Source organism: Nycticebus coucang, chromosome 9 (genome assembly GCF_027406575.1).
Source record: "Nycticebus coucang isolate mNycCou1 chromosome 9, mNycCou1.pri, whole genome shotgun sequence".
Lineage (NCBI taxonomy): Eukaryota > Metazoa > Chordata > Mammalia > Primates > Lorisidae > Nycticebus > Nycticebus coucang.
The window spans coordinates 91336529-91351031 of NC_069788.1; the positions used below are offsets into that span (position 1 = coordinate 91336529).

Genomic DNA, 14503 nt, shown 5'->3' on the forward strand with positions numbered 1-14503 from the left:
TTTTTTTTTCTGTGGGCAAAGGTCTTCCACCATGTGGATTTCCATAAGTGATCCAGTCCCTCCTTGATGGACTTTATTCATTTTTGGTGATTGCAAACATTTTCGCAGCAGTGCCCAACTGTGTGGGCTCACCTGGGGGATTAGTTTCTGGAAGTGAACTCTAGGTGAGGGGGGTGTATGCACTTAATGCCTTGATGGGTATTACCAACTTGTGTCCTGGTGAGCTGCTTCAAGTTTACAGTCTCCCAGACCCAGCACGAGGCCTGTTGCCAACACAGGGTGTTATCCATCTCTTAGACATTAGCTAATCTGGTATTTTAAAAGTGGTATCTTAATGTAGTTGTGATTTGCATTGTTCTATGAGTAAGGTTGAGGGTTTTTTTTCCTCCCTCATTAAACTTTGTTTTAATGGCTCTCAAAATTCTGTACAGATTTTTGTCAAGTTGTTTCTATTAAAAAGTACTGATCTTTAAAACCAATAACTTAAAACTGACACCCAAAAAGAAACAGCCCACAAAACATTCTTCCCTTCTGAAGGTTTATGATGCAGTGTTATCATTCATCAGTCCTTTACTATTAAACTTAAGTGGCTAGTTGAAACAGTTCTGAGTCCGTTCTTCCACCAGTGATTGAGACTGGGGTGGCAGTTATTAGAGATAATCTCATTCAGGCTTCTGGGCTTTCTGGGCAGTTGGTGACCTTGCCAGCTCCAGTAGCCTTCTTGTCCACTACTTTGATGACACCCACAGCGACTGTCTGTCTCATGTCATGAACAGCAAAATGATCCAGAGGAGGACAGTCTGGGAAGCTCTCCATACACTTGGGTTTGTCAGGAACCACACTGATGAGGGCGGCATCACCAGATTTCAGGAATTTAGGGCCATCTTCCAGCTTCTTACCAAAGCGGCAATCAGTCATTCCCTTCAGCTCAGCAAACTTGCAGGCATTGTGAGCTGGGTGACAATCCAGTACAGGAGCATAGCCAGCGATAATTTGGCCTGGATGGTTCAGGATAACCATCTGAGCGGAGAAGCCAGCTGTTTTCCTTGGCAGGTCATTTTTGCTGTCACCAGCAATGCTGCCACAATGAACGTCTTTAACAGACACACTCTTGACATTGAAGCCCATGTTGTCCCCTCAGGAGAGCTTCGCTCACAGCTTCCTGGTGCATTTCAACAGACTTTACTTCAGTTGTAACACTGACTGGAGCAAAGGAGACCACCAGGCCAGGTTCAAGAACATCAGTCTCTGCTCGGCCCACGGGGACGGTACCAATACCACCAACTCCGTAGGCATCCTGCAGAGGCAGACGTGAGGGCTTGTCAGTTGGACGAGTTGGTGGCAGAATGCAGTCCAGAGCTTTGAGCAGCGTGGTTTCACTGGCATTGCCATCTTTATGGGTGACTTTCTAGGGGAACCAAAGCATGTTAGCACTTGGCTCCAACATGTTGTCACCATTCCAACCAGAAATGGGCATGAATGCTACCGTGTCAGGGCTGTACACAGTTTACTTAATGTAAGTGCTGACTTCTTTTTTTTGTGTGTGATTTTTTTTTGGCCAGGGCTGGGTTTGAACCCGCCACCTCTGGCATATGGGACCGGCGCCCTACTCCCTGAGCCACAGGCGCCGCCCGTAAGTGCTGACTTCTGAAATGGTTTCCTCGTATCTCTTCTGGCTGTAAGGCAACTCAGTGGAATCCATTTTGTTAACCAACAATTAGTTGTTTCCCACCCAGTGTGTAAGCCAGAGGGGTCTGCCCATTCTTAGAGATACCAGCTTCAAATTCATCAATTATCAGGACAGCTCAGTCAGCCTGAGATGGGCTGTAGTCTTGTTCTTGATAAAGTCTCAGTGTCCTGGGGCATCAGTGATAGTCACTTAATATTTGCTGAGCTCAAGTTTCCAGGGAGATCTCAGTGGTGATATCACGCTCACACTCAGCTTTCAGTGTCTCTAAGACCCAGGCATAGTTGAAAGAGTTCTTTCCCATCTCAGCAGCCTCCTTCTATGGAAGAAATTAGCCGTTTGTGATGCGAGCTGCAAATATAACTTGCCATCTTCTTATTAAAAAGATTTAACACCAGGCGGTGCCTGTGGCTCAAAGGAGCCCCATATGCCAGAGGTGGCGGGTTCAAACCCAGCCTTGGCCAAAAACTGCAAAAAAAAAAAAAAAGATTCAACACCAAAACTATGGGGTTTTCCTTAAATTGATCTACGAATAACTCATTCCCCATCCCAGTCCTATTCTAAAGGATGTGCAGGAAAAAAACAAGTGACTTATGGAAAGGGGGGAAGTAGCTTCTCTAGGTATTAAACCATATCATAACACTACTGTAATTAAAACAAGTAGAAAGAAGAAAACAAAGCCAATGTGGTATTGGTACAGACAAGTTTACAGAGAATCCAAAAAGGGATCAAAATAATTGTGGGAGTTATGAAAATAGTGCATTTCAAAACAGTGGGTAAAAAATGGATAAATAAATGGTATTGAGATAATCGGGTAGCCATCTGGAAGAAAATATGCATCAATGCACACCTCATCTCTTCCACCAAAATAAATGCCAGATGGACCAGAGATATAATTATAAAAGCCGACATTGTAATAATACTTGATAAAACCATAGGCCAACTTAAAAAATAATCGTAGGCATGAAGAATCAAAACATGAAAATATTATGAGATTCTCAGAGTAGTTACCTCTCTCCAGCTGACAGCAGAAAAGAAGGTTGCCACACCAGTTGATTGGAAGGGAGGAGGTAGCGGGATGGTCCTTCCAAACATCCCTGAAGAGGAAGCCAAAAAACTTTTCCCTAAAGGAGTCTTCACCAAAGAGCTTCCATCTGGCAAAAAATACCTCCGCTACACACCCCAGCCTTAAGTCTCTCCAGAATTTGGTGCCAGAGGATGTCAGCTGCCAATCATGTTTTCCAGCAGCTCCCTAAACACATCCTGGTGTGATCATAGCCAAGGTCTTTAGGTTGCTACACTACTGGCTTATTAAATGAAAATGGCACTGAAAATTTCTTGGGATTCTTTATTCTCTGCCCTCACCAGCACTCTGTTCTGCTCGCACATCAGCACTCTGCTGGCTGTCTTTGAAATATGTTCCATATTTGAGACTCAAATCATGTTGGATCTCTGCAGGGTTTGTCATCCATGAGGGAGTATCAGTTGATGGTTAAGAAGTCTTGCTTTGTGTCATCATCGATGAAGATCAATTCTTTCAGCTGTCCTAATAAAATCCCCTCTTCTTTTACTTGTTTTGAAGGGCAGTAGAACTTGAGGTTCAACTTCCTCCATAAATATCCAAGTATATAACCCAGGAACTTAGAGTAACCCAGGTGTTCTTTAAAATTCAGTATTTTGATCATAGCACTTTTCAATTCTGTACTTTTCTAATAGATATCTAAAGTGGGAAGCGCAAGGAGAGGGACCTTTGAATATTTTTCTATAAAAAAGAAAATGGCAGTAAACTATCAAAAGAGGGAAACTGCAGAACGGACTCCCATTGCCTGCCAAGGAGGTGCAACAGAGGTGTGAGCAACCCCAGCAAGTGCCACATGCCTTTTGCAGTGTTTCCTTGTGCCAGTCTGCTCCTAATGTGTATGTGAAAGGGCACACCTTGTGCAGAGGGGAGATGATGCTCAAAAATGTTTTATTATGCAGTGGTTCTTACAGTGGGTTGCTGTTTTCTGGATTTTGCTTTTTAGGGTTTGACAAAGTCTTTCTTAAAACTGAAAAAAAAAAAAACATGAAAATATTGATACATTTGAATTACAGAAAACTACCCTGTGCGCCACCACAAGTAAAGTGAAAAGACCACAGTGTGGGAGGTGTTGAGCAGGCCTGGTCAGCACCTGCCACATGTGCCCTCATCCTGCCCGTGCATGCTGGGCGGTGCTGGGGCCAGGCCCCGGGGCTTGGAGAGCATCCACTGGCTGACAGCATCATGCTATGTTGACAGCCGCCGAGGTGGCGGGACACACTCAGTGATGCTTCCTGCCTCCTGTGCCTCCCAACACAGGTGGTTTTCAGGAGATGGTCGAAAGCTTCAGTCCCAACAGCTGGGACTTCGGACTTGTCCCCTTCTCCTGCAGCTTCAGACAAGACTGGTTGGGGACTCTGTACCTTTCAGACCGTGTCTCTGACCATATTGTAGCCAAACACTCCCTGTCACCTCAGGGAGACACGTCAGCCCGCTGTGCTCTTGGACTGTTTCCTTTCCTTTTGTTTAGGAGGCAGTCTCACATTGTTGCCCCTGGTAGAGTGCTGTGCTATCATAGTTCACAGCAACCTCAGTCTCCTGGGCTTAAGAGATTCTCTTGCCTCAGCCTCCTGAGTAGCTGGGATTACAGGCACCCCCTGTAACACCTGGCCTGGGTCTTACTCTTGCTTAGGCTGGTCTCGAACCCATGAGCTCAAGTGATCCACCCTCCTTGGCCTCCCAGACTGCTGGGAATACAGGTGTGAGCCACTGCACCTGGCCTCCCCTTTCCTAATGACAGTAGAGGGCTTTAGGAATTTGTGTCCTGAAGCCATGGCCCCTGGGGGTGTGGGGGAGACTGCTCTGGTTATACCTTCTCAGTCCAGAATTTGGCTGCCTAGAACTCTCCTTGCCTCATCTGGGAAATGGTAACAGCTCTGCCCCCTAAGGACACACGGAGCTGTGAAATGATGTATGCATTTGCCCAGTTCACCTGGGGTGTGGTAGGATTCCCAGAAGTTCTGGTAGAGGTGACGATAATTAGGATCATGCTGGCAGAGGGCCAAACAAGGCAAGAAGGGCTTCTAGAGAAAATCTAGCTTCATGTAAGGAGGAAAGTTGTGTGTGCTGACACCAGGAGCATGGCTCACCTCTGACCACAGAGGGAGGTCATCGTGCCTGTCCCCTTACAGCGTGCTCATGATGACTCTCTGTGCAGGTAAAGAAACAAGCTTAGGGAGGTGAAGGACAGGGCCTCCCTGGGCTGCATGGCTGGAGGCTTTGCCCTGCCCTGTCAGTCCTGGGCACTCTTCTGCCTGGAGAGGGGACATCTCTGCGCTTGGGTGGCTCAGGAAGAAGGTAGTTGGTCTGCCATGGAGAATAGTGTGCCAAGGGCAAAAGTACGCTGAGCTCCCTCTTCCAGGCCTGGAGAGAGGAAAATCATAAGCACGCTGCAGTCGGGCTTTTCTGGTACATAGCTGTTGAAGCCCCTCCTTGTGAGCCCAGCTCTTCTAGCCCTTTTAATGTGCCTCTTCCTTTTTGTGCCAGCCTGGGATTCATACACCCCCGTGGACAGGACTAGACTGGTGCCTGGAGACAGAGGGAGGGCTTAGTTGCCATCAGTTCTTGGGTGCCACTGTGAACAATAACAGAGATAAAGTGACTTGGCCAAAATGCCCAGGATCTAGGGACTAATCTGGCAGATTTAGGAGACTGCTGGACGGGCTTTCCTGGTATGCTGGAGAACAGACATGTTCATGGTATGTGACTGCGTTCAGGGCTCCTACCTTCTGAAACGGAGGGAGCAAATAATCTTCCCTTTATAAGATAAATCCCCGTTCCTCTCTTTCATCCAAATACTAAACTGTAACTTGAAAAAAAAATCCCCCAAAGCCCATTCTCAACCTTGCAGTTACCTGTCAGTGCCTTTGTGCTTTAATTTGCTTTTCTCCTCTATTTCCCTTTTCTACTTGTTTCAGCAAGTGGAAAAAGAAAAACTTGGGGCAGGAGGACCACCTTATTCATCAGTGAGAACAGACCAGATTGTCGGTGTTAACAGCCCCACCCCCAATATCAGCTTAAAACCGTGAATTATTCTGTGCTCATGTGCCACATGTGCATGGGAACAGCTGGGGGCTCCGTTTATCAGGATCATCCCAAGATCCACAGCTGAGCAGGCTCTGCCCAGATGGTGACCAGTTCCACTTTCTCTAATGGCTCATTGGCCAGGACGAATCACATGGCCAAACCCAGCTACCAGGGGATCAGGAAGTGCAGTCCTGCCACGTGTCCAGAAGAAGATCTCTTGTCCCGTAGTCCTCCCATTTTCCTTTCCAGCCTTTCTGTTTCCTTTCCAGCCTTCTCCACAGCAAATGCTATTCCACGTGGCTGTAATTCAAGGTCTCCACTAGACCTGTTCATTGCCATCTCAGTGGCTCTTGAATAGCCCCCATGGTGGTGCCCATCCTTGCTTGGCCAGAACCCTGTTTTTACACATGCATTCTATGGTGTCTCCAGGCTAGAGCAGCCAGCACCCCATGAGTGGGCTTGCTGGGTCAGAGGACACAGACCTATTTATCCTTCTCCTCTGCTCTTAGTCCGGACTTTCTAACACTGAGCGCAGGTCAGGGCTTTTTAGTGCCTGAGAACCTGGGGTCAATCCTGTTCTTAAGGAGCTGTGAATGGGTGGAACTTGCTGGCACTCTCTCTTTCTCTCTCTTTTTATTTTGAAACAGTTTCACTTTGTCACCCAGGTAGAGTGCTGTGGCGTCATAGTTAACAGCAACCTCAAACTCCTGGGCTGAAGTGATTCACTTGCCTCAACCTCCTAAGTAGCTGGGACTACAGGTGCCGGCCACAATGCCCGGCTGTTTTTTAGAGACGAGGTCTTGTTCTTGCTCAGGCTGCTCTTGAACTCATGAGCTCAATCAGTCTACCCACCTTGGTCTCCCAGAGTGCTAGGATTACAGGCGTGAACCACTGCGCCTGGCCAACTTTTCTGGCCCTTTGAAATAAAGTTGGCTCACAAATTCCCAGAACTATGAAGGCACAAGATATCGTCATCCTTAGGCCATTTCGTTGTCTTGGCCCCTCATCTTCTAGAGTTGCGAGGTCATCTACCCTCGTGCCTTCACCAGTCTGCTATTTTTGCCCATTTCCCTAGTAATTGGAAACCAGTTACTGGGAAATTGTGGGAGTGGGTCAGAGAGCATTGGGACAGCGCCTCTCCCCAGTCTGGGTTGGCCAGCACCATCCTGGGCCTGGTCATGGCAACCCTAAGTGACCTCTAGTGCTTGGCCTCTCTGAGGATTCACTTGGAGCTCCTTTGGGAGTGAGAGTTGCTCTTGCTGGGGAAAAGCTTTTGTCTCCTCTCTCTGAGTCTTCCTTTAGAATCAAATCCACTGTAAAACATCAATGGTACTGAATCCTCCAAGGCCAAACTCCCTGTCAGAGTTTGTCTGTGAAGTGCCCAGATCTGACATTTCCTTCTGGAGATACTTGCCTCAGAGGCCATTGCACTTCCGTGAAGGCAATTCTGTCCCAGACCCCAATAAATCAGACCTCAGCTCTCTTGCCCTTCTTCTGGGCCATTTTGTCTCACCCTTGGTTAGGAGAAAATCTTTTTTTTTTTTTTTTTTTTTTTGACTGGGTCTCCCTGAGTTCCTCAGTTGCCCAGGCTGGAGTGTAGCGGTATCATCATTACTCTCTGTTGCCTTAAATTTCTGGGCTCAAGTGATCCTCCTGCTTCAGCCTCCTGAGTAGCTGTGACTATAGGTGCCCACCACTGTGCTGGCGGCGCCTGTGGCTCAGTCGGTAAGGCGCCGGCCCCATATGCCGAGGGTGGCGGGTTCAAGCCCGGCCCCGGCCAAACTGCAACCAAAAAATAGCTGGGCATTGTGGCGGGTGCCTGTAGTCCCAGCTGCTCGGGAGGCTAAGGCAAGAGAATCGCTTAAGCCCAGGAGTTGGAGGTTGCTGTGAGCTGTGTGAGGCCATGGCACTCTACCGAGGGCCATAAAGTGAGACTCTGTCTCTACAAAAAAAAAAAAAAAAAAAATTTTTTAGAGATGGGGTCTTGCTGTATTGCCCAGGCTGATCTTGAATTCTTGGCCTCAAGTGATCCTTCCACCTTGGCCTCCCAAAGTGCTGGAATCACAATGTGAACTACCACACCAAACCAATGAAACTTTTTGATTCATGAAAGTGGATTGAAGGAGAAGGAGGTGGAAGGATATCTCCAGGCACCTCTGCACCAGCCTTTTGGCATAGAGCAGCGGTTCTCAACCTGTGGGTCACAACTCACGGGACCTGTATTAAAGGGTCTCAGCATTAGGAAGGTTGAGAACCACTGGTGTAGAGGTTAATTGTCAGGCTTTGGCAGGAGACCTGGATTTCCTTGCAGCGTAACTTCATGGCCTTGGACATGTTACTAAACCTCTTCATAGTAGTTGTTCCCATGTGGTCAGTACTTAACTGGCATAGTATGCGGCCCAAAGAACTTTTAAAGGCTAATTATTGTTATTAATGAGCATGGTAAGTTTTGGTGTGGCAACAGGCACCTGAGCTTTGCAAAGTTCAAATTCTGGCCTGTCCTTGAGCTCTCATTGGCATGTCAGGAGGTTTCTGTTGTCCGTAGTAACGTGAACAGTAAGTATAGGGACATAGAATAGCTGGCGTTTATTGAGTAGCCTGTACTCACTGGCTGGGTATACAGCTGGGCAACCCCAGCACATCATGTAGCCACTCTGCCTCTTTCCTGGGTCCTTGTCTCAGACCATTGTGGGAACTGAATGAATCTGTCCATGTAATATGCTTGGAACAAGGCTTGGCACTGAGCGAGTGTGTGCTAGTGAGGCTTCCTGCTTTAAAGGTGAGGAGACTGGGGCGGCACCTGTGGCTCAGTGAGTAGGGTGCCGGTCCCATATGCTGAGGGTGGCGGGTTCAAACCCAGCCCCGGCCAAACTGCAACAGAAAAATAGCTGGGCGTTGTGGCGGGTGCCTGTAGTCTCAGCTGCTCGGGAGGCTGAGGCAAGAGAATCGCGTAAGCCCAAGAGTTAGAGGTTGCTGTGAGCCGTGTGACGCCACGGCACTCTACCGAGGGCGGTACAGTGAGACTCTGTCTCTACAAAAAAAAAAAAAAAAAAAAAGGTGAGGAGACTGAGGTTCTGGGAGGGTGGTTACTGCACAGGCCTGTCCTTACACCTGTCTGACTCTCACCCTACCTTGGTTGCGGCTTTTGAGCCTAGAAGTCAAGCGCAGCTTGTTCTGGCTATTCGGAGATTTGTCAGTTTTGTTCAGCAGCCCTGGGCCTTGTGATCACACATTCTGCAACAGAGGACTCTTGAAAGCCAGAGAGAATAGGCAGTCCCTAACACGGGGTGGGAGACAGTGGACTAAAGAAATGGCAAGTCATGGTGCAACCCTGTAGGGGTACACAGAGGGTTCTGGGGATGTAGGTGAGCGGAAGGAGCCATTACTTCTCCATGTTTAGGGTGAGGTGAGTTGAGAAGTATAAACAAGGATTGAACTTCTGCTCTGGGACTCCCAACAATCTTGGGAGGTATAGGGAAGAGTTAATAGCATCTTCATTTTATAAATAGGGGAACTGAGGCACAGCACAAGTAAGTGACCTCCAGCTCAGAAACAGCTGATCTGGGATGGGTTTCAGGCCTGTCTGCCTTTTCCCTGGTCCACGTGCTGTGGTGGGTAGTGTCAGGGCCTAGCTGAGCTTGGTTACCATGCTAGCATGATTGGGTTAATCACTATGGATGTCACAGATGACTCTTAGCCACTGGAGTTTGCAGGCCTTTGTCCTGTCTCCTCCCAGCCCTGCCCCCACTCCATTAAGCCTTGCTGCCTTAGTCCCCGAGGGAAACAGTGGCCTCTTGTTTTCTCTGGATTCTGAACTCTAAGCACCACAAAACTGTATCTAGCACGGGCCTCACAGGATGGCGTGACTTGGAAATGGAGCTCCCACAGTCCTCCTCAGGCCACATTGAGACACTCTTGCTGCTGCTGAGTGTCTCCCACAGACCTGCTCGGGCTCTTTCATTGAGACACTCTTGCTGCTGCTGAGAGGGATGGATCAGACCTTTTCTTCTGAAGAAAATAAGAAGTCCCTGGGAATGTTCTCTTTTCTGGGGGCAGAATGTGATCAGAAAAACAGAATGACAACTTTGAAATGAGTTCACTTATACCCAAGTCCCTATCCCCAGGCCCTCTGGGAGACAGTGCCTCTGCAGCACCCACCCTTCCCCCTCGCCCCCAACTGTCTCCCTCTGTCCCCTCCCCTGCAGAGCCTCCTCCTCTCAGGTGTCCCTGGTCTCAGGAACTGGGCCCTTTTTGCTGTGATGTCCCTGAGGCCTCCTGTGGGAGCCATACTTGAGGCCTGTCTTCTTTAGAGCCAAGGGGGAGAGACTGAAGCCCCTTTGAGGCAAGTTTAGGGGGCACAGGTTCTATCAGGAGGGTAAAACTGGCCACTGAGAAAAAGTGGTATCAGAAGAGCCTTTAAAGCCATCAGCAGACCCATTTGCACCCAGCGCAGATGCTGGTCGTGCCTGAGAGCAGCTGGCCCTCATGTATACCCAGACTGCTGTGCTCACAAAAGGGTTTTCCTGGCATAAAAATGCTGGAGAATACACAAAGGAACGTGGCCTGTTTCCAGAGCTCAACTGTTTACCTTCAGCAGAGCAGCTGGGGATATGCAGAACTTATTTTCCAAACAGCCCTTGGTTGTCAGGTCTGCAGGCCTTGGGCTAGCGTCAGGTGAGGACATAAGGGACATGCCCTCTGCCCACCTCCTCCTCCAATCCTAAGGGGTCCCCTGGCACCTTGGGCCAATTTCTGACCCCCTCATTGTAGGGAGATCTGGAGGGCTCTCAAGAGCTGTGGGTATGGCAGGGTACTTCGCCCCTGTGACCCAGTTCCCTCCCTTTGTGGCTGTCTTGGTCTGAAAACATTGGCCTCTTGTTTGTGGTACCTGTAACAGGAGCTGCGGCTTTCAGCAGACGCAGCTGATGTCTGTGGCTTCCTTTGGGAGTCTTCTGTGTCACCCCTTCCTGTGGCTTCTCTCCCTTCCATCCAAGTTGAGCCTTTTCTGGGAAGAAGGTTTGGATGAGAATGTAATACAGAGTCTACAAATAGAGCCAGACAGGCCTTTGCAGTTTCTTCTTTTTACTAGAGGGGACACAGGGGCTCTAGGAAATGATGACCTCCGTTCAAAGCCTACATGTTCAAGGCTGACATGTAGGCCTTGCTGCATGGCCTCCGTCTGGGTCCCAGCTTGATCACCTTCTGGTCAGTGAAGGGGAAGGGTCACCCCCAGCTCCTGGACCTGCTGGGAGAAGGAACAGGGCACAGGTCTTGAGAAACTCTTGCAGTTGTCCTCCCCTGTCCTTGTCCATGGGCCCAGGAGGTGGGCAGCTTCCCAGCTGGTCTGGTTCTGGGTTGGGTTGGTTGGATTTTGTACACAGGCTCGTCGCTGTGTGCTTTAGTATTCTCCTGTTGTGAGATCTAAGGGATTTTTTTTTTTTTTTCCTATAGAGGGGAAATCCCTTAACATCTTTCCTGGCAGATGATGAGAAAGAGAAGTTAAAGACATTGGGACAGTGCTGGCACGTCCCAGAGACTTAACTGGAAGAGTTTAATAAGAGACTATGCAGGGTATAGTCAGGGCCTGAGGAGCCAGCAAGAGACAAAAGTACCCCAGTGCCAGCAAGTGTGGCAGGCTGTCTCCACCCACAGGCCTGGGAGGACAAGGGGGCCAAAAATTAACTGGAGCTGTAGAGGTGGCAGGATGGGATGCTGAGAATGTAGGAACGCACACCTTGCCCTCTCTCCTCCCCTCCCACCTTCTGGGGCCTCCACTTGGCCTGATTCTGCCGGGTGTCCCTGGAAGGCAGCCTCTCCAGCAGAGGACAGGAGGTGGGCAGGGAGGTGCCGGATGACAGGCAAAGCTTTGGGTCCGAGTCTGCATCCTAGCTCTACCACTTTCCTGCTGTGAGATCCTAGGCAGGTTTTAAGTCACCAGTTCTCTACTTTCCTGTGGTGGTGGTTAAATAAAACGAAACAAACACATTTAAGCTTTGAGCACAGTGCCTCCTTCAAGCAGTCGTTTTGTAGCTGCCATCGTGATGTCTTCAGTAACAACTCTGACACAGTCTTGAATCCTAGAGGGAGCCCCACTTGAAGAGGGCGGGGCTCGAGGCCTTCTTCTGCCTCTGCTGAGGCTGTAGCAGGGGGTCAGCCAGGTGCCAGGCTGGCGCCATTGCCTCTGAGGGACTGGCCTCGCAGGCGGTGCTGGCCGTGTGCCGGGTGGCGGACATCTGGTGGGGCAGGAAGCATGGTGTCAGGCTGCCGCGGCTGTTGGCAGGTGCTCTTGTCTTGGGGTCAGGTGATGCTGGTTGTGTGTCAGCTGGAGGCTCCAGCTCCCTTGCTGCCTGATCTTCTCAACCTTGTGCTCTTGAAAAAATAAACACATTCCCCATTGGAGCAGGGGAGCAGTGCATAGCAGATCACAGGCAGTCCCAGGCTGAGCCTTTCCTGTTGAGCCCAGGTTTCTGTGAAGTGCAAACTACTGGTCTCTTGAAGCAGCGACTCCTAGGTTCACCAGCACCATAGCTTTGAAGAGACTTTCAGTAGTTTAGTGGAGAGAGTATCTGCACAGATCTCAGCTCTGATGTGGCTGTGTGGCATTAGTCGTTTAATGTAACTTCTCTGAGTCCTAAGTTGTAGGGCACTAAATCCTTTCCCTATAAAGCATCCCCTGTGTGATCTGTACTTTGTTATTTCGACTTGTCTTGTATCTTCTGTGTCCTGGGTGGCATGGGGCTTGGGGAACAGAAGTATAAACCTGGGGCCTGCTCCTGGGGAGTTATAGGAGAGACAAGTTGCAGGGTCTCTTTGTTCTGTCTGTGTTTCATGAGCATCAGCCTCCTGTCTCCCACAGTGCTGCGTGGAGGCTTGTGGGTCCTCTGACGATGTACCGGGGTAGACAGTAGATTGGGGGCAGTAGGCTCAGGCACTGAAGTTGATGCTTTCATCTTTGTTCCCGCCTGGCAGCTGAACCTTACCCGGCCGATCGAGGAGCAGGGCCCCCTGGACGTCATCATCCACAAGCTGACTGATGTCATTCTCGAAGCCGACCAGAATGACAGCCAGTCCCTGGAGCTGGTGCACAGGTTCCAGGTGAGTGGGGATGGCTTGCCCCTGAGCCATGGGACCTGTAGTGGGCAGAGGGTAGGCCCAGGAATGGCCACGTGCATTTTGGAGCTGTAGCAACTGTCTCAAAGTATAGGCCACAATGTGGGGTCACGTGCATGCCTTCAGTCACCATGGGTGGCATCCCCTGCTGTCCCAACTGTGTAGACATTGTTCATTGTTCAGGGTACTGCTGAGTCCCATCAGGATGGCATGGGGACCGGGCTGTTGCTGGTCTCTGCGTCCTCAGCACAGGCACACACAGCCCTGCCCCATGACTCTGAGTTGGCTCAAGGCATAAGAAAGAACCTTTTGCTGGCTTGGAGAAGGAGGACCCCCAAGGGCCTTTGACTTGAGTTCTGCCTTTGTGCCCCCCCCCCCCCCCCGGCTGGTTAGCCCAAAGCTTGTGTGCGTGTCTTTGTGCGTGGCTGGACTCGTGCACTGAGTCCCTTTCCTGTGCCTCCTCCGGCCCACTTCCCAGTAGCCTCCCAGGTCCTGACCCTGAGGTGACCTGTCTGCTGCCTTGGGGTTTTCTCATCAGCTGCTGACTAGGCCTGTGTGTTCTCTGTTGTGAACAAGGATGTGATTCTTTCCTCTATAAAGTGGCTCGAAGGTCACGAAAAACAAAGTCATATTATCAATGAAAATGCAGCTGAAATAGTGGCTGTTCTTAGGCCTGCCTGGTGGACGGGGGCTGCTTGAGCAGCACTTTTATGTGTGTGATAATCGCAGAGTTGATGTCCTGATTTTCTTTCTTTCTTTCTTTTTTTCCTTGAGACAGTCTTACTTTGTTGCCCTTGGTAGAGTGCCATGGCGTCATAGCTCACACAACCTCGAACTCTTAGACTTAAGCAATTCTCTTGCCTCAGCCTCCCGAGTAGCTGGGACTACAGACAGAAGACGCCTGCCACAACACCTGGCTGTTTTTAGAAACGGGGTCTTACTCTGGCTCAGGCTGGTCTTGAACTTGTGAGCTCAGGCAATCCACCCTCCTTGGCCTCCTAAAGTGCTAGGATTACTGGCATGAGCCACTGATTTTCTTTGTAAGAACAGAGGGGCACTCCTTCTCAATGTGTTTTCCTCACATGTTGGTTGACAACCTGGCTTCCCACACTTCAGGTTTCCACCCACTTGCTCATCCGACTCCCTGCTGCAGGTCCCTTCTTCCCATTGGAAGTGGCCCCAGAGGCAGATGCAGCCTACTCGCAGTCCCCCACCCCCCACCACTCACAGGGGAGTATCCCTATATTGTGCCCTCTGGGTCCTTTGCCCTGCCAGTGGGTTGAAGTCCCATCCCCTCAGTGGACAGTGCCTGCTTCTTTAAGGCTGGAGGCCATGGGAAAGGCATGGTCAGGCTCCTCTGTGACCTCATGGAGCCTCAGTTTTCCTATTTGTAGATGCTGGTAATAGGAAAACCTCAGATCATATTGGAAGGTGTAAGGTGTAAACTGGGATTAGAGTAGGGGATGGAACACGAAACACACCCCTGTTGAGCCCCTGCCCTGAGCCAGGGCTGGGCTAGGCTGATAAACATTCACCCATGGGCAGCATTCTGTCCCCACCACTCCTCAGGCCAGGACTCACTAGCCTTGTTTCATAACCGG

General features: G+C 49.9%; 1 protein-coding gene and 1 pseudogene across 2 annotated transcripts in view; one reads left to right on the forward strand and one right to left on the reverse strand.

Annotated features, from left to right (window-relative positions):
* Positions 1 to 14503, forward strand: part of ITPK1 (inositol-tetrakisphosphate 1-kinase) — a 178531-nt gene that overhangs the window by 96199 nt on the left and 67829 nt on the right. For both annotated transcript variants that reach the window (XM_053601685.1, XM_053601686.1), the window contains one exon: positions 12762 to 12887. In XM_053601685.1, coding sequence (XP_053457660.1) covers positions 12762 to 12887 — 126 coding nt within the window. The remainder of the gene's footprint in view (positions 1 to 12761; positions 12888 to 14503) is intronic.
* Positions 663 to 1743, reverse strand: LOC128593586 (elongation factor 1-alpha 1-like; annotated as a pseudogene).